Source organism: Mobula birostris, chromosome 23, assembly GCF_030028105.1.
Source record: "Mobula birostris isolate sMobBir1 chromosome 23, sMobBir1.hap1, whole genome shotgun sequence".
Lineage (NCBI taxonomy): Eukaryota > Metazoa > Chordata > Chondrichthyes > Myliobatiformes > Myliobatidae > Mobula > Mobula birostris.
In genome coordinates this window covers 28,075,330-28,102,246 of record NC_092392.1, presented here as the reverse complement: position 1 = coordinate 28,102,246, position 26,917 = coordinate 28,075,330, and the positions used below count along the sequence as shown (strand labels likewise).

Genomic DNA, 26,917 nt, shown 5'->3' with positions numbered 1-26,917 from the left:
AAGTTCACAAAAGTCTGCAGTTTAACACGCAGTATGCGTAATAAAACAACAGCGCTCATTGTCGGAGACAGAAAAGTTAAGAGCTACAAACTGCAAAAACATTTTCACAGTCTGAACCACTTTGCTTTGGTGATTTTCCGTTCGTTCTGACTGTTGGATCGAACGTAATTACAAATGGCATTTCATTGGCATTTCTGATGTTTGTACAGGCGGACGAGACGTCAGGATGTGAAGCATGGAGACCCAGTCAGCCAGTGCTGGGACCTGGAAGAAAGTGAGTACTGGGGGATTCAGTGTAAAGTGAATGATGATGCTTCATATTTGCTAATCTCCTCACTCCCCCCCCCCCACCCCATGTGCACAGAGCCCTTTCCCGTGACAGCGTCAGGCGCTCCCAACATTCAGGCCGTGCCGTCTTCTCACTGCTACCATCAGGAAGGGGATATAGGAGCCTTTGGCCCTACACCACCAGATTCAAGAACAGTTACTACTTTTCAACCATCTGGCTTCTGAACTTGTGTGGATAACTTCACTCACCTCAACTCTGAACTGAATCCACAACCGAGAGACTCACTTTCAACGAATTGACAGCTCATGCTTTGATTTTTTTTTGCACATTGGTTTTTGTCAGTTTTTTCATAAATTCTATTGTATTTCTTTATTTTCCTGTAAATGCCTGCAAGGAAATAAATCTCAAGGTGACACATAAGTACTTTGATAATACATTTACTTTCAACTTTGACTTGTATTTCCAGCCCTAATGATAAAGGAGGGTGTTTCATTCCAAAGTTCACCACTACATCTGAGCAGGTAGCCTGAGATTCTGCATTTCCATCCAGCCCTTGTGACCCTGAACATCAGCACAAGAGAAATGTCATCATTTGTCAAGATACTTTAAAAAATTGTTTTTGCATAATCTTACGAACTTCAGATGTGGTTCATTAATTTGGTGCCAAGGAGTGAGCTAGGTTCACCAAACTCTTGGAATTTTACCTATGTTCCAGTCAGTGTGTCCTGGAGTGCTTGCTCAGTAAAAAGCTTGTCATTTATAAAGGGAGGGAGTATCAGAAGTGATTTGATTATCAGATTTCGAGGCTGAGATTAGGACAATGTAAGGAAGGTGGGGGTGTTGTGGGGCAGGTCCATGGAAGAGGAGGACCTGAGTTGATGTACAGAATGTAATTCACCAGAGACTTGTATCTGAGTCGCGTCTTTAACCAAGTGAAAGGCTTCAAGGAGTTGGACAGGCCCTTGTCAGTGCTGGGTTTTCACTCTGAAACCATGGCGACAGTTGGCATTCCTACAGAGACTCAGGAAATCTTAGGCTTCCAATCATTGGATGAGCTACAAGATGCCAAAAAAGGAGCTAATCTCTCTTTTGGATAACCAGTTGTTCAATCTTTCTATTTGATCTTTAATCCTTCAATTGTTGGGCAAAAACTGACCTGTGGAAGGTTCCAAAAATTGTGTTAGCTGTTCCAGTATTTCTTCTTGCAGAGACCATAAGACCATACCAGATAGGAGCAAAATTAGGCCATTCAGCCCATCGAATCTGTTCCACTATTCAATCATGGCTAAGCTATTATCCCTCTCAACCCCATTTTCCTGCCAGAGGGTGGCAAATCTCAGAAATTCTCTGTCCTGAGGGGGGGGGGGGTGGTTGTGGAGGCTGGATGACTGTAAGTATTCAGAGAAAAAGTATCTAAACTTTTAAAAAGATGAGGAAATTGAAGGTGATAGAAAGTGGTACAGAGGGAGGATTTGAATCTAGGGCAGGTCACCTGTGATCATATTGAATGGCAGGAGGAAGCGAGTGGCCTCCTCTTGCTCCTATCCACTTGTGTTTGCATAATTTTGTGATACTTCAGATGTTATTTGTTCTGGGACTCGATCACCCCAGTAGATGACATTATCCACCCGTACTGAAGACCCTGGGGTTTGGGCTTGCTCTTGCCCTGGTTTAAATTTAATATAAACAACAAACACAGGAAAGTCTGCAGATGCTGGAAATCTAAAGCAACAATTATCAGAAGACCAGGGAGTGTGCACGTACACATACACACACACACACCGCCCATCCCACCAAGACCCTGGAGAACCATTCATTCTTTTGCTCAACCACTCTGGAAGTTCTGGAGCCACGTAACCGGGGAGGGTTCAGATGAGCAAGGATACCTCGAAAGACAGAAGATCCCCAACGTTCTCTGGGGCCTGATCCTTGACCTCACTCCGGCATCCATAACTTCACTCACCGCAACTCTGAACTGAGTCTTAATGCTGTTTATTTTAATTTGCACAGTTTGTCATCTTTTGCACGTTGGTTATTTGTTGGTCTTTGTTTATTTATAGTTTTTCATAAATTCGAATGTATTTCTTTACTTTCCTGTAAATGCCTGCAAGAAATTGAATCTCAATATAGTTTATGGCAACAAATCCATAATTTGATGCTCAATGTACTTTGAATTTTGATGCCCTTGTGAACTGTATTTCAGTGGATAGTGAATCTGTGGAATTCATTGCTGTGAAGGCCAAATCACTGGGTATGTTTTAAGTGGAGGTTGATAAGTTCTTGATTACTAAGGGTGGTATAGGTTGCGGAGAGAAGGCAGATAAATGGGGTTACGAGGGATAATAAATCAGCCATGATAGAATGGCAAAGCAGATTTCATGTGGGCCGAATGGCCTGTTATGCTTCTATGTCTTATGCAAACTTCCATCTGTGTGATATGTGGAAATGAAGTTAGACTCCTGACCAATGATCTGGCCATTAATACTCAGAAGTCTGTGCATGAGGTGGTCTCAGTAGAAAGTTGCAGTAATTCTTCATTTCGATAGTATAAATGATATAATTTATTGCAAATATCCTCCTCATTAGTCCCTGCTGGAACCTGGGACACAGAGAAAATGTCAGTATTAGCAGTGTTTCTGTGAAACTAATCTATTTATGGTATTCCTGCTGTTTTTCTGGAATGGCTGATGTATGAGATTATCTCCTTGCCGGAATCAAATTTACCCAGCCGGTCCGTATCCACACTGCACAGGGCCCAGTTTCCCCCTCGAGAGACGTGGTGTGTGTCCTGATGTGCTGGCGCTGTAACTGTAACACCTGAGCTGATCTCACCGCTTGCGATTGACAGGTATGAACAGGGAGAGCGACGAGAAGCTGATGTTCGGTATCGAGTTTAACTCCACTTTCCTGGAGTGTCTCCCCAAATCTCAGCAAGCTTCGATCCGGTGGTTTGTTCAACGTCCCGGCAATGATTATCGGGAGGAGGTAAGATTTAGATTTATTTACCACAAGTACATCAAAACGTAGAGTGAGATGTGTCGTTTGTGTTAAAAACCAGCACACGTAAGTATGTTCTGGGGTGGGGGGGGGGGTGGTAGCCTGCAAATGCTGCCACACATTCCGGCACCAACATATCATTCCCACAATGCTCGGCAGATCGACACAGATCACGACAACATAGAACATGGTAAAGTGGCAAAATAAGAACAGTAAAACAAGGCCCGTTGCGTCCTCCGATGCACATGCATAGACCTCTAACCCCCGGACCTCTTCTTCAGCCTCCAGCTTCTCGCAAACTCGTGGATTTGCAGACATTGGGTCCCAATTTCCCCTGCGAATCCATTGGTCCTAGACCAGAGTTGTCTGTGCTAATCTGCATTCAGTGGAGTTATTTATAACTTAAAGAGGCCAGAACTAGGTTTATTGTCTCTACTTTTGCAGTGAAAATTGTTTTATGGCTGCAGTACAATGCAAGGACATAAATAGAGACAGTGCAAAGACTATAAATTACAAAACAAAAGACAAAAGAGAATAGTAAGGCACTGTTCTTGGGTTCATTGTCCATTCAGAAAGATGACAGAGTAGGGAATAAAGATGTTCCTGATTCATTGAGAGTGTGTCTTCAGGCTCCTGTACCCCCTCACTGATGGTAGTAATGAGAAGAGGGCACGTTGTGCATGGTGAGAGTTCTGAGTGATGAATACTGCCTTCTTGAAGAACTTTTTTATGAAGATGTCATTGACGCTGTAACAACTCTTTGTCCTGCACTTTCTCTGTAATGATAACACTTCATTCTGAATCTGAATCAGGGATTATTATTACTGACGTGTCATGAAGTTCCTTGTTTTGTGGCAGCAGTACAGTGCAAGACCAAGACATAAAAAGCTACTGTAAGTTAAAATAATGAATAAAAAGCCCAAAAGAGGAATTGTGTTGTAGTATTCATGGATCGTTCAGAAATCTGACAGCGGAGAGGAAGAAGCTGTTCTTAAAACGTTGAGTGTGTGTCTTCAGGGTCCTGTATCTCTTCCCTGACGGTAGCTGAGAGAAGGGCATGTACTGCTGGCAAGGGTCCTCCTTCTTGAAGATGGCCACAGTTGTCAGCTGCCAAGCTGGCTGTGAGTGGAGACCTTAGGGAGACTGAGTAAGGACTGGCAAGGGACAGAGTGTGCAATGCTGGAAGTGTCTTGGTCTATGTGAGGCCTCTGACTCCATGTGAGGACAGTGACCCAACCTGCCAAATGGGTGTCGGTCATAGAGTACCCGCTCCTGTGAAGGAGTACCGGCCTTGCACTCACAGAGCTGAAGTCTGTCCTGGTCAGAACAAGAAAATTGGCTCACTCTGCGGCTGACTCCTCACTAACAGAAAATTAAATTACTGACCAGGGAGGGTGATGGTCCTGTTTGCAGTGGTTTCCTAGAAGGCTGACAAGAACCAGTACACATCCAGGACTCTCAAAACCATGGTGATCCTTACCTGCTGGCTGGTCCTGCAGGTTGGTGGTGGACAGAGCTCTCACTGAATAAACCACTTTACAAATGGGTCTAGATCAGGTGGAAATATTGGTCACTTTGGCCTGAAGGACTTATTTCCTGCCTCTGTGGTTACTAAACTCCTAACTTTGCAGATCGGATCTGGTTCTTTATAAACTGGAATTGGTTTATTATTGTCACATGTACCGGGATACAGTGAAAAACTAGGCTTGCAAACTGTTCATACAGATCAATTCATTACACAATGCATTGAGGCAGAATGAGGAAAAACGCGGTATTTTCTTACTTCGTCACTGCTCACCGAGAGGTAGGCCATGCTTCCACCTGATCACTGTTTTGGGGAGCTGTCCCCTGCTCCCCATCCTGCTGAGTTAGAGCCAAAACAGTCTCTGAAGTCACTGAATGAAAGCATTCCTTCTTCACTCTGTCCTGCAGTGGGAAGGACCAGAGCTAATACTGAGGGGTGCTCATGTGTCATTTATCAGTGCTCTCACGCACAATTAAACATCGCTGACTTGTGAGGACAGAGGTATTTCAATCTGGCACTTCAAAGCTGCACTGAGTGTTTATGCACATGTCCACTGCGCCTTCCTTTGTGCTCCTTTCAAACCTGCTTTGATGTTGTGTAAACATTCAGTTTTGCTAAGTGCCAACAGCGCCGGTGGTGTGGAGGGACACTCTCCCACACGATTCAAATTTTTACGCCTCCACCGAAGGCCCATCTCGGCCTGGAATTCGCACAGGTTCAGTCCGAATCCGGAGTCATTGCGACAAAAAATTCAATTCTCACGATGTCCTGCAATGGTTGTGGTCAGTGTCCAGAGTGAAGGTTGGAGTTTAGATTCGAGGAATCTCTGAAAAGTCAGAATAAGAATCATGTATTATCACTGGAACATGACGTGAAATTTATTGCTGTGTAGCAGCAGTACAGTGCATGGAATAAAAATTACTGTAAGGTACATAAATAACTAAATAATACAAAAAAAGGAATAGTGAAGTTGTGCTCCTGTGTTCATAGTCCAATCAGAAATATGACGACAGGGCAGAAGACCATAGGATACAGGAGCAGAATTAGGCCATTTGCCCCACTGGGTCTGTTCTGCCGTTCCATCATGCCTGATTTACAATCCCTCTCCCTAATTATCCCTCTTTATTAACCCCATTCTCCTACCCATAACCTTTGATGCCCTGACTAATCAAGAACCTATCAACTTTAAATATACCTGAGGAAGCTGTTGCTGAAACATTGGGTGTGTGTCTTCAGGCTGCTGTACCTCCACCCTGATGGTAGTAGTGAGAAGAGGGCATGTCCTGGTGGTGAGGGTTTTTAGTGATGGATCCCACCTCCTTGAGGCACCACCAATTAAAGATGCCTCAAGGAGTGGGGAAGGTTGTGCCCATGATGGAGCTGGCTGAGTCTAGAACCTTCTGCATCCTCTTGCCATCTGGATTTGAACTTGATGCCGTTCCAGCAGCTGCTTGCGCCAGAGAGGCATCGGCGGAGGTGGTGTGCAGTCTAGTGGTGAGTGATCGTCTTGGTCACTTTTCATGTGATCACAAGACCCTGTTGGACATTATCAACGTGGAATGCTGCAAGTCCGACTCGCTGATTCATTGGCAGACAGCGGGGGAGCTGCGTGCCCATAGCAAGCACTAGGCCTCAAGCCGCGTCCTGGCCTGTTTACAGCTGACCAGGAGAGAGGCGTCAGAGTTGGTGAGCTCCACTAGGGGGCGGTATGGCGCAGCGTAGAAGCTGGAGTCAGTGCTGACCCCCAGTGTCCACTCGGCAGAGGCAAACTGTGCTGTATTTGACTGCAGACTGCTGCAACATTCATGGATTCAGGTTCTTAAATTATATACATCTTTTTGTGAGACTGTACTTTACTGATATCTTATACGTGCTGTGTGTGACTGTTGGTACTATGTTTTGCATCTGGACCCTGGAGGAACACTGTTTCATTTGGCTGTATTCATGGGTGAATGACAATTAAACTTGAACTTGATCCGGTGCATTGGAGTCTCCATCCCAGGGTAAAGCCCACAGTGGATGAAAATCTAAAACAACTGCAGATGCCAGAAGCCTGCAACAAAATGTGTCATTTGCATCAATGATCGAGACAGTCTGGGAATGTGCTGGTGCCGTGCTTCAGGCACCAATGTAGCACGGCCACAACTCACTGTCCCCAGCCTGTATGCCTTTGGAATGTGGGAGGAAACCCATGCGGCCACAGGGAGAGCGTACAAACTCCTTACAGACAGCGGCAGGAATTGAACTCCCATCGCTGGCGCTGATACGCGTTACACTGGCCTCTGCGCTACAATGCCACCCTTATAGTCGTCTCAGAGAGGCAACAGGCTCTGGAGAAAGAAACAAACTCCCGGAGGAGCTCAGAGGGTCAGGGAACATCTGCGGAGAGAAATGGACAGCAGATCTTCCAGACCCAGACGTTTCATCCGGACAGAGAGAGGAAACGAACTGCAGGAGGAACTCAATGGGTCAGGCAGCATCTGTGGAGGGAAAATGACAGTGGACATTTCAGGCCCTTCAATTGGACTAGACCTGGAGCTCACTTCTTCAGCAGGGATGCCTGTCTTCAACCTTGAGGACGTCAGTACTACAAGCTCAGTGATTTCTGCTGTGGGAGGGAACGGTTTGCAGCAGGCTCCCACGGTTGGGAAACAGCAAATTGTTTCTGTTTTATCTGCTCACCACCTCCTGGTTTTTGAAGACTCCACATGGCTAACAGCAACGTGTGAACCTTGTCAGTGGCTGACAGATTAATTTACCACCCATACCTACACGGAGGCTCATTCATATCTATTGTAAATTGTACCAAATTTCACAGCCTGTTTAAGAGACAACAGGTGGGGGAGGGAGGGGGTGCTGGGGAGGAAGTAGAAGTGAAAAGTGCCTGAGGAAATTGCTGAGCTTCAGCCTCATCCGATATCAATCTTGTGGCGCTGACTGGAAGAGGCCAAGCTTCTGATAGACAAACACCTGAATGCTCAGGCGGGGACAGGTGCAGTGACTTCAAAGATGCACGGCAGCTCTGCAGAGACCCAGCCAGTCAATGTTGAAATTAAAAGGAACACTTACCCAAGGCAGTTTGGAACGGGGTGCACCACAAATCAGAAGCCCTTTCACAGATGGCAGGGAACTGCAGAGTAATTATTGTGCTCGAGAAACTGTTATGCTCACGCTTTGAATATTCAGAGAAAATACATTGGTTTAAACTTCCCACCTCATCACCATGCCTAGCTAGATCCTTTACAGTACAGGTGACCTGGGTTCAATTCCCACCACTGCTGTGAGGAGTTTGTATGTTCTGCCCGCGACTGTGTGGGTTTCCTCCGGGTGTTCCTGCTTCCTCCTGCAGTTCAAATATCTACTGGTTGTACTGTAGGTTAATTGATCATTGTAAATTCTCCGGTGATTAGGCTCGGGTTAAGCAGGTGATTGCTGGGTGGTGTGGCTCAAAGGGCCGGGTGGGCCAATTCCCTATTGTATCACAATGAATAAAAAATAAATGAAAGTACCGAGATACTTTCTCCGAGTACCGAGATACTGAAACCATAATTCAGCTGCTTCTAGTCTCTTTTCCATTTTCCCCAGCAATGAAAAAGAGCCTAGAAGCAGCTGAATTATGGTTCTACAGGAGAATGTTAAAAATATCATGGACCACACACACATCAAATGAAGAAGTTCTCAGAAGAGCCCAAGCAGTTCGATCACTCATGCCAACAATAAGAGAAAGAGAACTCAGATTCCTAGGACACATCATGCAGAAAGATGAACTAGAGAAACTCATACTCTCTGGAAATATCGAGGAGAGCAAACCTAGAGGAAGACCTCGGCTTATGTACATCAAAAGCCTAGCCAGGTGACTACACATCGAGGAAATGGAGGTCATCCAAAGAAGGAGGGATGGATCTATATGGAAAACGATGATCACCAACGTCCGCATTGGATATGGTACCTAGACAGACAGACCAAGATACAGTTAAACACTTGCCTTGCACACTGTTCAATCGATTGATTCATTGCACAATGCATTGAAGTAGAACAAGGTAAAGCAATAACAAAGGAGAATAAAGTGTGAAAGCTACAGAGAAAGCGCAGTGCAGGTAGGCAATAACATGCATGATCATAATGGGTAGATTGTGAGGTCAGAAGTCCAATTTATTGTACTAGGGAACGATTTAATGGTCTTATAAAAGTGGGATAGAGGCTGCCCTTAAGCCTGGTGGTACGTGCTTTCAGGCTTTTGTATCTTCTGCCCAATAGGAGGGGTGAGTGGGGGCTTTGATTTGCTTCACTGAGGCAGTGAGAAGTGGAGGCAGAGTCTATAGAGGAGGGGCCAGTTTCTGTGATGTAGACAGAAGTTTGTCCAGTGGTGCAAATGGCTCTTGAATTGGACTAGCTAATCCTTTCACACAATGATAAACATCCTTTGCACTTAACCGAACTGCAGTGTGACTGATGCTGACTCTGGTCTGCTGTGATTAATTGGCAGGGCGCTGTGTTCTTGCGCACTGCATTTGACCTTCACAGTACTGTTGATGTCAATGTTGTGCAATTGTTGCGTTCAAATGAAGCAACTGGAAATTCTGATCTGGCATAGTGCTGTGGGGATATCCAGGGGTCATTAATTTAGAGGATATGCACTTGTCCAAACTGCATGCACTTTCATAACAACCTATAAACAAAATCCTTCCTGCTGTATTTAACCTTTAGTCATTGGGGTAAAGCTGTAGGTGTACAGATCAAAAGATCTCAAGAAAAATGTAGAAATGTAGTGAACTTTAAGCAACCTGCCATACAGTTTTCATTCAATAGCACTGATTAAAACGGCACCACTCCAAATAGTTTTACGATATCTTGCTCTTGCTTGGTGATACATCAGCATCTGAGACCCCTTTGTGTTCACAGCTCATTAGGGGCTCCAACATTTTAAGAATAACGGAAGGGGCAACTAATCTGCAGATGTTGAGTCATATATGGAGAGGGGCACGAGGACTGGATGGGCAGGACAGATTTCCAATCCTGATCTCAACCTCAGCCTTCAACATTCAAGATAGGTTAATGTCATTTCTAGTGCACGACTGTAAAGGAGAACAAAATAATTGTTACCCTGGATCTGATGCAACACAAAAAAACGCAATAAGATAAAGAACACAATAATAAAAAAACACAATAAATATAAATGCATAAGATAGCTTGCATGCGTAGTCCATAAGGTGATGCTAGACACAGGACTGTCTGTACATAAGGTGACTGGCGGGACATGATAAAATAGTGGTGGTTGGGGTACCCTGAACACCAGCAGTGTAACAGGCATTTGATGATATTGGGGGTGTGGAGGGGTGGATTATTGGATGAAGGTGTTGATCAGCCTTACTGCTTGGACAGGGTAACTATTTTTGAGTCTTCTGGTCGGGTCACTCGTCTGAGTGCTACTGGTACCAGGTAACCCAATACTACCTGTCGCGTGGTCGAGTGGTCAGTGACTAAACCAGCTCCCCCACCAGGCTTGCCTGGTGAGGAGGGTGGCTAGGCACCCTGCAGAATGAAAAACAAAACCTGGCAAAAGGCGGATGAACCCTCTCGTAGGGTCAACGGCCATCTAGCAAACACGTGCCGTGAAGCGCAGAAAGGGCATCCCTTGCATTGAAGCTTGGCCTGGCCATTCACTGCAGTAGAACTTCCCCCAGCCGTCTTGGACCCCACCATGCCGCTGGATTCGGGAGGGGATGTCGAGAGGGTGGGTCTGGACCTGTGCAACCCCCTACTCACCTAAAATCCACTCACTAACACGTTGTTCCTTTTTGAGGAGTGGGGTACCACCCCACTAACTGACTGAAAGGAACCATCATCATCCTATGGGATGGATAGCCAGAGAGACCAGAGATTTTTGCGTCTGGTGGTCCTGGCATGGATGCTACATAGCCTCCTCCTTGACAGGAGTGGGACAAGCAGTCCATGAGCAGGGAGGGTAGGATCCTTTGTGATGTAAATGGCCCTATTCCAGAACCTTTCTGTATATATACCCTTGATGGCAGGTAGACTGGTGCCAGTTATGCGTTATGCGTGACTACTCATTGTGGAGTCTTTTTGTCCCCTGACACAGCGTAGAGCCAGTGAAGCAGGATAGAGCCCTTGAAACAGAGTACAGCCCGTGAAAGGGCATCATTCAACAACAGGTGCTTAGGAAGTACAACAATGATCAGACTGAGAGAGAGATCTGCTTCAAAATAAAATTTTCTAAGGTTCTCCAGGTAATTAATTTTGAAGGAATGAGACTCCTGTGACATTAAATGTTCAGGGTTGGAGATGATGTATGGCCGTCAGTATGACTGGTCGCATCATTAAAGTCATATCACATTTAAACGTACCTTCCAAGCTCTTTTTGCTCTGCTTATTGGATATTAATTGGGAAAAGTTGCAACTTCACGCCCACACAATGCAAACGGTGACAAGTCTGTCAGTCTGTGAGGAAGCAAGATTGCTCAGAGCAGAACTTTGGGTTCTTGCGTTTTACTGTTTCTGTGCCTATGCCAGCAGATAGTGAGGTAATAAAGAGTGCAGCTATTTGCCGTACACTGTAACATTAAAGTGAAGCTTTAGAACTAGGAATGGCGCAGGGAGCTGTTGAAGACATAAAGTCCGACATTGGGCTCAGTAATAAATCACTATCTAGGAAAAGATGAGAGTGAAATAGACCAAACTCAATGTGGCAGTTGAACATTTATCATCTACTAAAATCCTGGGAAGGGGAAGACTTTTATGTATATCAGTACAGACTTTAAGGGCCTTGTTTGAGAATATTTTTGATACTAAAATTCAGCAAGGATTGTATAAACCCTACCAGACCAGCAATCTCTGAAAGTTTATTCAGTTCTCAATGTTTTGTTTAATTATTGTGCTCTAACAAAGAGAACTAAAGGAACATGCACATTGGATTGGGTGGTGTCTACACCCACACAGAGAAGGTGGAGGGAACAGAGCGATTGTCTGCGACTGGGTGGAGACCAAGCGAGACCATAATGTAAAGTCTTCGATTTGTACAACAGGGAAACAGGCCCTTTGTCACAACTTATCCATGACGACCAAGTTATTAATATTATTATTTGTTTTGTTTTGTATTTGCACAGTTTGTCTTCATGTTCACATTGGCAGTTTGTGAGTCTTTATGTGTGGTTTTTCATTGTTTCTATTGTATTTCTTTGTTCTACTGTGAATACCTGCAAGAAAATTAATCTCATGGTGACATACATGTACTTTGATAATAAGTATACTTTGAACTTTGAATGTTTAAATTGCCTCACTGAGCTAGTCTCTTTTGTCTTTTTGGCTCTAAACCTTTTCTCTCTGTGTACCTGTCCAAATAGCCCTTTAGAAACCATAGAGACCATAGAAAAACTACAGCACAGAAACAGGCCTTTTGGCCCTTCTTGGCTGTGCCGAACCATTTTCTGCCTAGTCCCACTGACCTGCACACGGACCATACCCCTCCATACACATCCCATCCATGTATCTGTCCAATTTATTCTTAAATGTTAAAAAAGAACCCGCATTTACCACCTCGTCTGGGAGCTCATTCCATACTCCCACCACTCTCTGTGTGAAGAAGCCCCCCACAATTTGTATTTGTAAGTATCTGTACCATACATGACCCTAGAGTCTTAGAAAAGAACAGCACAGAAACAAGCCCTTTGGCCCATCTACTCTGTGCCAAACTATTTAAACTGCCTACTCCCATTGTCCTGCAGCAGGACCATAGCTCTCCATATCCTGCTATCAATGTACCTATCCAAACCTCTCATAAATGTTGAAATCGAGCTCGCACACACCACTTGTGCTGGCAGCTCGTTCCACACTCTCACAATGCTCTGAGTGAAGAAGTTTCCCCTCATGTTCCCCTTAAACTTTTCATCTTAACCCATGACCTCTAGTTGTAGTCCCACCCAGCCTCAGTGGAAAAGGCCTGCTTGCACTTATCCTATGATACATAAATGCCATAAACAGTGATGCTGGCTGAGAGAAGGCGATGGAGTCTTGTTGGTTTCAGGTGTACTATTGAACAAGCAAAGGGAGGAAGATGGGCAGGATTTCTGGATCAGAGGAAGTGAGACATGCAGACAGATGCACAGGAGCCTCAGGGAATATGAGACAATGACAGAAGATGAAAGATTCTGCTTAAACTTTTTAATCAATGTATAGTGTACCTTAAGATTCATCAAACACCCCACAGCAGCCAGCAGGAGAATTTTCAATTAAAAATAACGCAGTAGTCTTGGGCAACACACAGAAAAAGCTGGAGGAACTCAACAGGTCAAGCAGCATCTCCGGTTGATATTTCGAGCCAAAACCCTTCATCGGGACTGGAAATGAAGGGGGCAGAGGCCACAACGAGAAGGTGGGGGAGGAGAAACAAACAGTAGTGCAAACAGATTTCAGAATGGCTGGTTGTAAACAAGATCAAAGTGGCAGGTTTGAAGGGAGGAAGGGAGGCTGTAGTGGAACTAGGGAGGGAATCCCAGACCTGGCCCTTGTCAGCAGTCACCAGTGTTCGCTTGATGGGATTTGTTTCAGTGTATAGTTGACCCCTCACCCTGACACTGTCCCCCCCGATCCGGGCCCTCAGCTCGAGTATTATTTCCCATTGAAATCATTTTCAGAGACTGGACTGATGGAAACAGGAGATTGGTTGAGTCGCTGGGAAGGTAGGGGATGTTTGTCCTTGGATTGTGTCCAATGGGCTCTCTGTTCTAGTTTTGGGACTCCCACTAAACCTGACTGTGTTGGAGTAGCGGTTCAGGTTTCTCAGTACTCCATGCTTCAGGATCCAAGATTGAAGATCAAGTTTGCTCATCTCATGTACATCAAAACTTTCAGTGAAATCTGTTGTTTGTTTTAACAACCAACGCACCTACAACGTGAAAGTCTAAGGCACATATATATAGCCAGGGTTCCTAACACCTTTGCACAGTACTGTATTTGTCAATGTGGAGTGGAGAGCGAGTTTGTAATTCTGGCTGGAACACAGGATGTTTGGAATGGTGAGTGGGTACTGCCGTGGGAGGGACAGGTGGCAGAGAAAGAGTGGCAAGGCAGGGGCAGGGGTAGCAAGGGTGCTAACACACCCAGCCCTGAGACACCAGGCAAGGTCATTTGATTCCAAACAATTGGTTTATTGATCATTACAGAACGTCTCTCTGGCACTTCCAGCTCCATCTCCTCTCCCTTCCCCTTTTCCCAACCATGATTCCCCTCTCCCTACCCCCTTCCCACTCTCAGTCCACAGTAGAGATGCTTATCAGAATCAGGTTTGTCATCGATCTCATATATCATGAATTTTGGGTTTGTTTTGCAGCAGTACATAAAATTATTACAGCACTCTGCCTAAGACTGTTACACAGTACTGTAAGGATGTGCAGGGTGCACCCTGAGAGTATTGCCACACATTCTAGTGCCAACATGGGATTCCTGCAATGTTTGGCAGAACAACACAAGCAACAACAAGACAGAGCCCAGCAAGCAACAAAACAAGAGCAAGACATCCCCCCTCCCCGTCCCTCCCTGTCCCTCCCTCACACCGATGCACATACATAGTCCTCTAACCCCAAGACAGTCTGTGTCCTTCGGCTTCCAGCAGACTTGGATTTGGACTCAGATATTCAGACACTGGGCCTTCAACTACCCCAGCAGGCTCTCAAAGACATGCAGACTGGGGCTCCAGCCAGTGAGCCTCAAGTTCAACGGATGGGACTCAATCCTTATCAACCCCAGCACCCGCCGATCACTGATGCTTCCGTGTTACCTTCTGATGTAATGCCTGGGATTTGTGAATTGGTGGGTGGGCTGGTATCACAACAGGACTACTAATCTCTTTTAATACTTTTGATTCTGTTTTCTGCTTCTGTTGATTGTGACAATGTAGGCACAATGTGCTGTACAGCAAGTAGTCATCACCATCGTTATGTGCCGTATCTTATGATATAGGCGATCACAGTCTTTTCATGACTATTTTTCCTACAGAAGTGGTTTGCCATTGCCTTCTTCTGGGCAGTGTCTTTACAAGACGGGTGACCCCAGCCGTTATCAATACACTTCAGAGACTGTCTGCCTGGTGTCAGTGGTCACACAACCAGGAATTGTGATCTGCACCAGCTGCTCCCATGGCTTCACGTGACCCTGATCGGGGGTGGGGAGGTGGGGGTACTAAGCAGGTGCTACACCTTGCCCAAGGGTGACCTGCCGGCTAGCAAAGGAAGGAGCACCTCACACCTCCTTTGGTAGAGACGTATCTCCACCCCGCCACCCAGGACATGTAGTAGTAGATAACAGAATTGGAGCCTCTCAAAGGTTAACTGAGAATCTGCTGCAGATAACCAATTTAATGAACCATATATCATATCCTCAGGTTACTAGGGGCTGAGCGTTATGAAGATTTTGTCATTATATTGAGCATGCATCCCTATGGCAGAAACAATTATTTCGCCCCTTTATTAAACTTTGAATCATTAAGACTGAGGTCACGGAATATGCTTTTATGCTTTCATATCATTTGACCCTTTGATCATCAGAAGGCAGGCAGGATTTAAAATTATATTCCATCCATCCCTCCAGAATCTCTGAGTGACAGCACAGGAAATGAATCCTGTGGTATATTTTATTTATCCGACACACGTGTTCAGTAAGACAATGAGGAGGAATGGTCCTAACGCCAGCGGCCTCCTGCGGAGACAGGCTGGAGTGACTCAGCTGAAACATTCCTCCAGACTGGCGTCTCTTCTGTCGTCTCCCTACAACAAGGGATACCACCATGGGTAGGGGTGACACTGGAATTAGAACTGGCTTATTATTATTACATGTACTGAGATACAGTGAAAACACAGGTCCTGTACTGTGCTGTATTGTTCTGAGTTCTATGTCTTAAAACTGGTACTACTCACTTTAAGAAACACAGTTCCTGGAATGTTAGTGTGCCAACCATGCCAGGGTCGTTACTGTCTCTTGTTTCAATATCAGTGTAAGCAATGAGCAGAACTTTCAAGTTCAAGTTTAATTATCGTTCAACAGGTATACAGTTAAATGAAACATCTTTTTTTTCTGGCATCAAGGTACAAAACACAATACATAGAGTCACACACAGCTTGCAGCACATATGATGCAGTACATAGTTACAATATAATATTAGCACACGTTCCTGAGTGGCATGACCTGAAAATTCATAGTGCATGGGATGTTGTCTTGGAGCCATGTTTCTGCAAGCACAAGGATGCAACAGTTCCTCATCTCACATTGGGTCAGCCACAGACAAAGGCAATCCAGCTCGTCTTCCAGGAAGCGAGCACTAGAGAGCGACACTAGGGAATCTGGCCCACAAAGGCCAGCCCCCTACCCAACACAGATCCCAGCATACCCACTGCTGGATGGTAGATCCCTGGAGAACTGAGGGGAAAATTGTACTGTCAAGCCTGTCTTTGGAATGAGATGTTCAAGCAAGTTCTGGCTACTTTCTCTGCAAGCCCTGTAACACTCTGCAGGGATTCATTCTTAGAACCCAGAGCAGGATTTGTTATTTAATCAACACTGCAAAATCAGATCATCGGTTGGCATCAAATTGCTGTCTGTGCTGAAACTAACTGGCACAACAATGACTTCAGAAACCCTTCCCATCCCTGTAAACCACTGGGTGATGTTGGCATTCTTGAGCCACAATGTAGAAATGTAAATCTCTCTCTCTCTCTCTCGAATGAAACATACTGGAGATAACTCACTAGAGGTGCAGTGAGGGTGCCATGGTGACATAGCAGTTAGCGCAATGCTATACCAGCACAGGCCGTCAGAGTTCAGAGTTCAATATCAGCTCTGTCCGTAAGGAGTTTGGATGTTCTCCCCGTGAACACGTGGGTTTCCTCTGGGTACTTTGATTTTCTCCCATATTCCAGAGATGTGCTGACTAGTAGGCTAATTGGTCATTGTAAATTATCATGTGATGAGGCCAGGGTTCAATAGATGGGTTACTGAGTGGCAAGCTCATTGGGCCGGAAGGGTCTGTTCCGTGTGTATTTCTAAATAATAATAAGCAACTTACAACAGTATAAACCGCTCTTCCTCTTGTACTTTGAAGACCTACCCTGGTGGAATTGCTTGGAGTGGTCTAAATGTTTGCATTACCATTCTAAATGTTGTGACATTAGAAAGGAGCCCATTGCCGATGGTTATGTTGAAAGATAATGTGTCCTGTGGGACTCATTACGGCTCCCAGACGGAAATGAGGGAGGAAGGGAGAGCCGTCACTGAAGCTAAATGACTTAGAGGGTTATTCCGTGGCCTTCACCTTTGGGTCTGTGGTTTGCATTCTGTTTCCCGGCCAGCCACCTCCTGGGAACAGGCAGGGTCTTCTGTAAATCGAAGCCTGTCAGCAGGCCCACTGCTCCCTCTGAGTGACCGGAGTTCCTGAAGGGGTGTAAAACTCACAATTCAGACTCTTGTTCTTGCACGCCCACTTTTCAGCTGTTTTCAGTGCAGATGTGTCCTGCAGCACAGCATCACCGTTCAATTAAAACCTTGATATTTTGAATTCCTTGAGGGAAGATGTTATTTTGAGCTTTCAATATTCACAGGGATGAACCTTCAGCTTTTTGCTTCCCACCGTTTAGAACATAGAGTACAGGACAGTACTGTACAGTACAGGCCATTTGACCCATGACGTTGTGGTGTCCCGATACCATCGATAGCCATTCATGACTGTCCTTGAACTGTGTAGACAGTTCAGAAACCCCACAGTGATGGGCTGGGCATCACATAAACAACAACAGATTTCCTCAGCCAGAAGACCCAGGTGGACTTCTGACGAGTTCACTGTTTTGTTACGATGAATGGCTTCCCCTTTTCTTTCAAACTCCTTGAACATACACTCCCAGTGGCTGTGGTGGGATTGGAACTATGTCCCTTAGACCAGCAACATAATCATCATCCTCTCTGTTCATTTTCATTTCCCTCTCTGAAGGAGGTTGTTGTGCATAAATTGGTTGACAATTTCCCCTCAGTGACTGCACTTGGAAAAAGCATTTTTTGACTACCAGTAAGACCAATGCCAATACAATGCAAAAAATTAGGATCATCTCAGTGAATGGCATGGACTTGTTGGGCCGAAGGGCCCGTGCTGTGTATGACTTTGTACACAGATGACTGTAAAAAGCAAAGTCCTTTCTCCTGTAGTGCCCAAGGACTCTGGATAAGTCACTCCACACACTGTGAGCCAGAGGTAGATCCGTATCTAATGGAGTTTACATGCTTTGACCTTTTAGCTAATTGCATTTTGAATGATCACTTTAAGTGAGAAGCAAGGTCCTAAAGCTAAGGACTAACCATGGGTTTAATCTGGAGAATCTGGTGCAGTAACTGTTACAGACATTGTCCGTCTGAGCACCAACCAGTGATTATTTACTGTATGTGGACACTGGTCTGTCATCCTCTGTTGAACACCCTGTCCATTATGTCCCTCACCCACGAACAGTGGGAGTGAAGTATGCTTTGAAGCTGCTGCGTTCACAGCAGACAGATGCATTGTTTTAGCTGTGGAAAGGAGACTGACATAATGATTAATTTGTAATGTCAGATCTCTCGGAACAGACAAGTGGAGAGGAGAGCTGGCATTTGACCTAAGCCAATGGGGTGCTGGCCGTGCTCTGAACAGACGAGAGGAGAGGAGTGCTGGCTGTTGACCTAGGGCAATGTTGTTTCTCCAGAGCATTTGCCTTCTATAAACTTACTGTGCAATCATGTGAGTTTTTACACCCAATCTCAGATGTGAGCAGATGTTCCCAAGGCTCAGCTTTTGACTCTGAAAGGTTATAATGCAGTGGATTCCAGTTATTGGGCCATCAGTAAATAGGGCCAGCTGCTTACTTGGGATAACTCTTAAAGAACAAAGCTAATTGAGAAAATATCCGGGATTCTCTTTATTTATTTGGACACAATGCTGGTTAATTAGGACAGGAGACTTGCCAAAGTTTGTAACTAGTGTCAGTCATGTACACTTGTGTAGTCATTAGACTTTCCTTAGAGAGAACAGTTTTTAAATAGTGTTAGTTGTAAGTGTTTGTGTTCAAAAGCAGTGATATTTGTTGCTGCTAGTTGGTGAGAAATAAGCAGTAAGACAATTCAGAACTGTTTTGCTCACCGCGTTTTCTAGTACTCAGGCTTGGAGATGCCAGAAACGGCCGGGAGTGGAAATAAGGTGATTTCACTACTTCAACAAGTTAGGACCAATGAAGAACTTGAAGGTATCGCCAATCATCTTGAATGTTACAATGAAAATGAAGATTTGGAGGATGCAATCATTGAAAGCATTGTCTGAAGGCAGCCCATTATCTTCAGTAGATGTCTGCACTAATTTTGTTCATTTACAGTCAATCAAAAGAACATGTCAGCATACACTAGGTGAATTCCTCATTGAAAACTGTCAGGAACCACAGTTTTATAGTGCTGTAGTAGTAGTATTAGTGTTCTAATTTGTTCTGTATTTCATTTAAATATTTAATCTGTTACTCAGTTAATGGTACTTTGACGTTTTTATATATTTTTAACTATTTCCATAAAACTTTGGCTAATTGATGCAGCCCCTTAATTGGTCCCAATGTGTCCCAATTAACCAGAATCCACTGTACTGATTGTTCAGCTTCTCACGTAAATGCAGACTCTGTGTTGTGTAGCATAAGAACCCAGCAAGACAGGCAGCATCTATGGAGAGAAATAAACAGTCAATATTTCAAGCTGAGACCCTTTTTAAATACCCCACCAAGGCAAATCCTGCCTCCCTGTTCTAACTACCCCACCAAGGCAAATCCTGCCTTCCTGTTCTAAATATCTCACCAAGGCAAAACTGGCCTCACTGTTCTAAATACCCCACCAAGGTAAATGCCTCATCTTCATTCAACCTGCCAATCCCTCTCTGTTTCTTGCAGACAGACCCTCCTCATCTCCAACAAAGGCAGGAGAAACAAGTTTGCAAAATTCTATCATTGCTCAAAAAAGCATTGCTTTAAGGACAAACACTGGTGTTGAAATGCATCCATCAAAATAAAAATAAAACTCTAAGTACATTTTAAACAATTATTTTTCATTACAAAGCTAATTAAATTGCAGTGTACAACTACATTAAAATTTATAACCATGAAAATGGGTTCAAAATTGAGAGATCTGTTGGTTCCATAAAGCCCGCTGCTGCAGAGTTCGTTTAAGCATTTGATTAATGTGTATTGATTTCTTGTACATCTCTCCGCTGCTTCAGATCAATCCCAAGTGTATGATTACTCCAATACTAATGTCGCTATCACTGGAGAATGCAAATGAAAATTTGAATCAATGTGTGTTTCTAATTAGTTACATCAATAATTCATTTGTGACAATACAGGAATATTTTAGAAAAGCTTCATTGAAAATCTGGCAAAAGATAAGAATATGCTGTTAAAGTATGATCGCCATGGTAACGTAGTGGTTAGCGCCACGCTATTACAGCTCAGGGCGCTCTGGAGTTTTGAGTTCAATTCCGGCACTGTTCTGTAAGGAGTCTCTGTACGTCCCCACTGTGGAATGCCTGGGTTTTCCCCAGGTTCTCTGGTTTCCTCCCACATTCCAAAGGCGTACCTGGAAGGTTAATTGGTCATTGTAAATTGTCCTGTGATTAGGTCAGGGTTAATCAGGTTTGTCGGGGGTTGCTGGGGCAACACGTCTCAAAGCGCTGGAGAGGCCAACTCCTCACAGTATCGCTAGATATATAAAATAAATATAGAACTCTACAGCATGGAACAGCCCCTTCACCTCAGCTGATCAACAATGACTATCTCCAAATAAGAATCAGGTTTATTACCATTGACATAGGTTGTTTAATTTGTTGTTCTGTGGCTGCAAGGCACACAAAAAAAAACGACGATAAGTAACAATAAATAAATAGTGTAAAAGAGGAATAGTGAGGTAGTGTTCATGGGTTCATGGACCGTCAGAAATCTGATGGTGGGGGAGAAGCAGCTATTCCTGAATCATCGAGTGTGTGTCTTCAGGCTCCTGTACCTTTGCTATATTACAGTATATGATATTACCAGTGCTGGCCCTACAAAAGGCTAGGGTGAAACATTCTGAATAAATAATTAAATCATATCTGAAGATGTGACAGAACCATACAGCTGATTCCCTGTTGTTCCAGAATCCAGAGGCAGATCTTGTCTCTGGATTATGGTTGCATTTGTTAGCCAACAACTTATCCCATCTACTGATCTGATGGAAGAGCTGGCCTTTAGCTGGAGCTAGCAAGAGGAATAAGGGGCCAAATGGCCTCCTCCTACACAATAAGTCATTGCCAAGTCAGAGTCAATGTAATTGTATTATCAAACTACGTATGACGAAGGGTCTCGGCCCGAAACGTCGACTGTACCTCTTCCTACAGATGCTGCCTGGCCTGCTGCGTTCACCAGCAACTTTGATGTGTGTTGCTTGAATTTCCAGCATCTGCAGAATTCCTTGTGTTTGACTTATTTTCTTGCAGACTTTTACAGGAAAATAAGGAAATACAATAGAATTAATAAAAGAACTCTATGTAAACAAAGACAAACAGCAAATGTGTGAAAGAGGCCAAATTCTACAGATAAAAAATAAATAATACTGAGATCATGAATTGTAGAGTCCTTGAAAGCGAGCCTGTGGGTTGTGGAATCAGTTCAGTGCTGTGGTGAGTGAAATTTTTGACTCCGGTTCAGGAGCCTGATTGTTGAAGGGTATTAACTGTTTCTGAACCTGGTGATATGGGACCTAAGGCTCCTGTATCTCCTGCTGATGGTGTTAGCGAGATGGCTTGGCTGGTGGTTCAGGAGACGAATCTTATACAACCATTCCCATGGTCGGTTATGTTGTAAGATAATTACTGTGCTTCTACCCTATAAAAGCTTTGATGATCCTGTTTTAATACTGGACAAGAGTATATTTTCTTGATGATGATGGATGCTGCTTTCTTATGGCAGCACTCTGTGTAGATGTGCTCAATGGGGAGGGCTTCAGCTGTGATGGACTGGGCTGTATACACCTCTTTTCACTGATATCTCATCTGTTTAATATCTGTCCCTTAGGTAAAAAGTGACGAGCGAATTGTCAAAACTGAACACGGCCTGTTGATCAGAAGGGTGGAGAGTCGGGACGCTGGGCTGTACCTGTGCAGAGCAGAAGAGCAGTCCTTCACTCACACCATCGTCAGGCTGGATCTGCGGGTTATCGCGAACGAGCAGATGCTGAGCGCCCAGAAGGCGGCGGAGGAGGAAGTGAGGAGCCGGGACTTTGCCTCGGAGTCGCGGCTGAGATACAAGGAGTACGTCCAGCTGCTGAGCAGCGCCACCTTCACCGTGGACGACTACTGTGAGCAGCTGTGGCACCGTGAGAAGAGGCGGCAGCGGAACAAGGGAGCCGGAAAGTGGAAGCACGTGCAGGAGATGAAGAAGAACAGGAACCGACGGCACCACGCCTAGGCCGGTGCCGCAGGAGAACGGGGGTCCCAGCCTCAAGCCGAGTGGCCGAACTCCGCGAACACTCTGCACTCCGCTGAAGCAAGGACTTTCAATCTCACACAACGTGCTCAGGGTATCCACACTCTGACGATGCATTCTTCTCTAAGGCTACATTCTGTAGAATTTACATCATTCAGCCCAGCAGACCACAGAGCACTCCAGCTCTAAAGGATCTCTCTACTCAGCATGGACTCGATGAGCCAAAGGGCCTGTTTCTGAGCTGTAGAGCTCTATGTGTCTATCTCACATCTCCTCACACTCCAAGGTACAGCTCTTCACGGTCACATTCCTCAGTGGCGGAGGACATGTCCGAGGAGCATCTCCTCGAGGTTGCAACACCTCACCCCATGTCCTCCTGAGGAAACACCTACGGTGACATCTAGAGGTTGCGGTCATTGTTCTGACCGAACGGCAAGTCTGAAGTTGGTGGGTCCAGTGCTGGATTGTTGCCATAATCATTGGTGTTGCTTTAAAACTCAACTCTGGACACTGCTAGCAGTCATTAGAAATCAACTGGTGCCTTTTCTGTGATTCAGTGGCCAACACTGATAATCACCGAGCACATTCCGTCAGCTTCTTCATCAACATCAGCCCAGTATAATGGGACAATGTTATTCTTTTTTTTGTTGTAAATGTTCATGGTATTTATGCATGTGACTTATTACTAAATGTAAACAGAAGACGAATCTTACACAGCTGCTTTCATGGTCGGTTGTGCTGTAAGATAATTACTGTGCTTCTACCCTGTAAAAGATTTGGTGATGTTCCTTGTTTTGATAATGGGCAAGAACGTCTTTTCTTCTTAATATGTTGGCTGGTGGGGACAGGAAGAACCTCTGTGGAGGTTAGGCAGGCAAGTACCCTGGGGATACAACACACAGGGCTCTCAACTATACTGCACCTGTTTGGGTTGGCAGTTCCCAGAGGAAACCTTGCCACAGTTTGGTTGCACGGAACAAAGATGGACAGATGTCTGACACTTCATTAAGGTGAAAGGAGAGAAACCCAGCAGGACAAATCAGATCACCACGTGCACAGTGTGTCTCTTCAGTGGAGACCCTCCCGAATGGAGCCCATGGTGACCGAAAGTTTTGGAAAGAGGCTTGCAGGAAGGCTTGAGAATTAATAATTCCACTTCCTGATTGCTGTTTTCCTCCCTGTGTTATTACTTACTTTTTTGTTGATAATATAATGAATTTAGCAAACCTGTTTAAGTTAACATGTATACAGGAAAGTTTCAGCAAGGAGCTGAAGTGACAGAACTTTGGTGTATGTGTCACTGCAAAACAAATTCCTTACTCCTTAGCTTAGAGTTCAGTTTTATTTACTAGTTGAGCCTTCTTAGAGGTTCTTTTATAGTTGAGTTGATGTATGATTTCCTAGAAATGTCACCTTCAAACAAACAAGATTTGTGAACATTGACAGTCCATAACCCTCTGTCCAAGGGAAAGATCCAACAACTCCTCTGCTGAATATTCCTGGCACTCCAGGGCTGTTGTCACTCAGGTGGGTCTCCGTGGACACTGTCACATCAGCCAGGTCCATCTCCTTGGAAGCTATCTGTTCTGGTCAGGGAGGGGAGCTCAGAGTGGTGCTGAAGGCCCATCTCTCTCTTCCGGGTTCCAGCCAGAGTGGTGTCTGTTGAGTGAGAAATGCCAGCTCACAGAAATGAGTGTATTGTCCATCCCCTTTAACCTGGTGTTTGTTCGTAATATACCGCTTAGACCATTGAAAGGTTGAATAGTCCGTTAGGCTGAGTAAGCAACTCCTTCTCATCATCAGCATGTCCTTCCAATCCTACAGTTTAATGGTTTACATTCAAGTAATGTTCCTCATCCAAGTAATGTTTCTCATCCTTCACTATCAGGAGGCCATTCAGTCCATTTTGTCTATGCTAGCTCTCACTGCAGTGTTGCATCAGACCCATTGCCTCCACCTTTCTTGTAACCTGTGAAGTTGACATTATGGGTCGAGACCCTCATGGGTCAAACCCAAAGTATCGACTGTCCATTTCCCTCCACAGATGCTTCCTGATCCATTGAGTTCCTGCCAGCAGCTCATTTTTTGCTCCAGACTGCAGTTCTGCAGTCTCCTGTGTCTGATTTCCTGGTAGCCTTTACTCTCCCACAGGTACTCATTAACATCTTCCTGAATTCGCCTACAGACAAGGGACACATTACAGCAGCCTGTTATCCAACTAGTCTGCACGTGGGAGCGAACCAGACCACCCAGGGAAACCCACTTGCTCATAGAGAGAGCAAACAAAGTCCATACTGACAGCACCTGTGACCAGGATTAAACCTGGGTTATTAGAGTTGTGAGTCAGTGACATTACTTGAAACACCAGCGTGTCAATCAGTCAGCACGAACTTAGCCAAGACAAGCTCTGAGGAGAGGACGTTTAACAGGATTCTGCCTGGATTAAAGAGCACGTTTTCTGAGGAAAGTTTGAGTGAGTTAGGGCTTTTCTCTTTCTAGCGTAGGAGGATGAATGAGAGGTGACTTGATGTACAAGATGATAAGAGGCACAGATCGAAGGCATTTTCAAAGGGTGGAAATGGCTAATATGAGGGAGCATAATTTTAAGGTGATAGAAACATAGAAAATAGGTGCAGGAGTAGGCCATTCGGCCTTTCAAGCCTGCACTGCCATTCAGTTTGATCATGGCTGATCTTCCAACTCAGAACCCTGTACCTGCCTTCCCCCCATACCCCCTGATCCCTTTAGCCACAAGGGCCGTATCTAACTCCCTCTTAAATATAGCCAATGAACTGGCCTCAACTGTTTCCTGTGGCAGAGAATTCCACAGATTCACCACTCTCTGTGTGAAGAAGTTTTTCCTAATCTTGGTCCTAAAAGGCTTCCCCTTTATCCTCAAACTGTGATTCCTCATTCTGGACTTCCCCAACATCGGGAACAATCTTCCTGCATCTAGCCTGTCCAATCCCTTTAGGATTTTATACGTTTCAATAAGATCCCCCCTCAATCTTCTAAATCCCAGCGAGTATAAGCCTAGTCGCTCCAGTCTTTCATCATATGAAAGTCCTGCCATCCCAGGAATCAATCTGGTGAACCTCGCATTAGGGATCAGATATGCTAACACCCAGGAATTTAAAGAACATAGAGCAATACATCACAATACAGGCCCTTCAGCCCACAATGTTGTAACAACCTTTTAACCTATTCGAAGTTCAATCTAACCCCTCCCTTCCACGTAGCCCTCCATTTTCTATCATCCACCTGCCAATCTGAGTTTCTTAAATGCTCCTAATGTATCTGCCTCTACCACCACCCCTGGCAGCACGTTCCACACACCTATCACTCTCTGTATTAAAAAAATTCCTACCTTTGACATTTCTCTTCTGCTTTCCTCCAATCAATATAAAATTATATCCCCTCACCTTGGGAAAATGTTTCTGGGCACTGACTTCCTCTACCACAATGCCCTGACGTAGACTGGCATGTTCACCCTCACCCCCCCATCCGAAAGCCAACAATCAGTCCTTCAGTTTGACTGATGGTGAGTGAGAGGTTGTTGCTGTGGTATCTCTCAACCCAATATCCTACCTTGCTCCCATATCCTGACCCATCGCCACCTGTGCTTCATTGAACAATACTGGTCAATGGTTCTTCAGAGGATGGAGCCAAGTATCCATACCATTCCTATTACCAGAACGTTACTCCTTGAAGGATCAGATTTTTCCATGTAAAGATGTTAAATATAGCGAGTCATTGTATTCATATCCTGGGAGTGGAATTTGAATGTATATTTTGGTATTATTTTAATAAAGTAGATTCTTGTCATTAAAATGATCTAAACGTTCCTTCTCGTTAATGTTGCATTACATATAAACCATTCCTGAGATAAATGTTAGATTCTTCAACACTTCCTGGTCAATGTTTTCCGGAATCTTTGTAAAAATGTTGAGCAGCACACACAAAATGCTGGAGGAACTCAGCAGGCCAGGCAGCATCTATGGAAAGGAGTAAACAGTCGACGTTTTTGGCGGAGACCCTTCATCAGAACTCATGAAGGGTCTCGGCCCAAAACGTTGACTGTCTATTCATTTCCATAGATGGTGCCTGGCCTGCTGAGTTCCTCCAGCATTTTGGGTGTGTGTTGCTCTGGATTTCCAGCATCTGCAGATATTCTCGTGCTTATGAAAATATTAATGCAACTGCAGAGGAGTCAGAGATGGGACAGGGGGCCTCTGCTTTAAAGTACTTCCAAGATGTCCTCCTTCTTTAAAGAATAGGGTTTCCCTCTCTCTACTGCTGATGCTGCCCTCATCCGCATCTCCTCCATTTCCCGTATCTCTTCCATTTCCCGTACCTCTACGCTTACCCAATCTTCTCACTGCCTTAACAGTGATAATGTTCCTCTTGTCCTTACCTAACACCCCAGTGACCTCTGTGTCCAACACCTCATTCTCTACAAATTCGCCATCTCCAATGGGGTCAATCATACCACCAAACAAATCTTTACCTTCTCCCACTCTCTGCGTTCTGCTGGGATTGCTCCCTCTGCGACTCCCTTGTCTATTTGTCCCTCCCCACTAACCTCTCTCC

The 26,917-nt window shown here is 44.8% G+C and overlaps 1 protein-coding gene across 9 annotated transcripts in view; it reads left to right on the top strand.

Annotated features, from left to right (window-relative positions):
* Positions 1-26,161, top strand: part of sema3d (sema domain, immunoglobulin domain (Ig), short basic domain, secreted, (semaphorin) 3D) — a 258,748-nt gene extending 232,587 nt beyond the window's left edge. For 8 of the 9 annotated variants that reach the window (XM_072241690.1, XM_072241691.1, XM_072241695.1 and 5 more), the window contains 3 exons: positions 210-274; positions 3,138-3,274; positions 21,917-26,161. In XM_072241690.1, the coding sequence (XP_072097791.1) occupies positions 210-274; positions 3,138-3,274; positions 21,917-22,309 (595 nt within the window). In that variant the 3' untranslated portion in view covers positions 22,310-26,161. Of the gene's footprint in view, positions 1-209; positions 275-364; positions 710-3,137; positions 3,275-21,916 lie in introns of those variants that run through there. The other variant, XM_072241696.1, reaches the window with a different exon arrangement.
* The last annotated feature ends 756 nt before the right edge of the window (positions 26,162-26,917 follow it).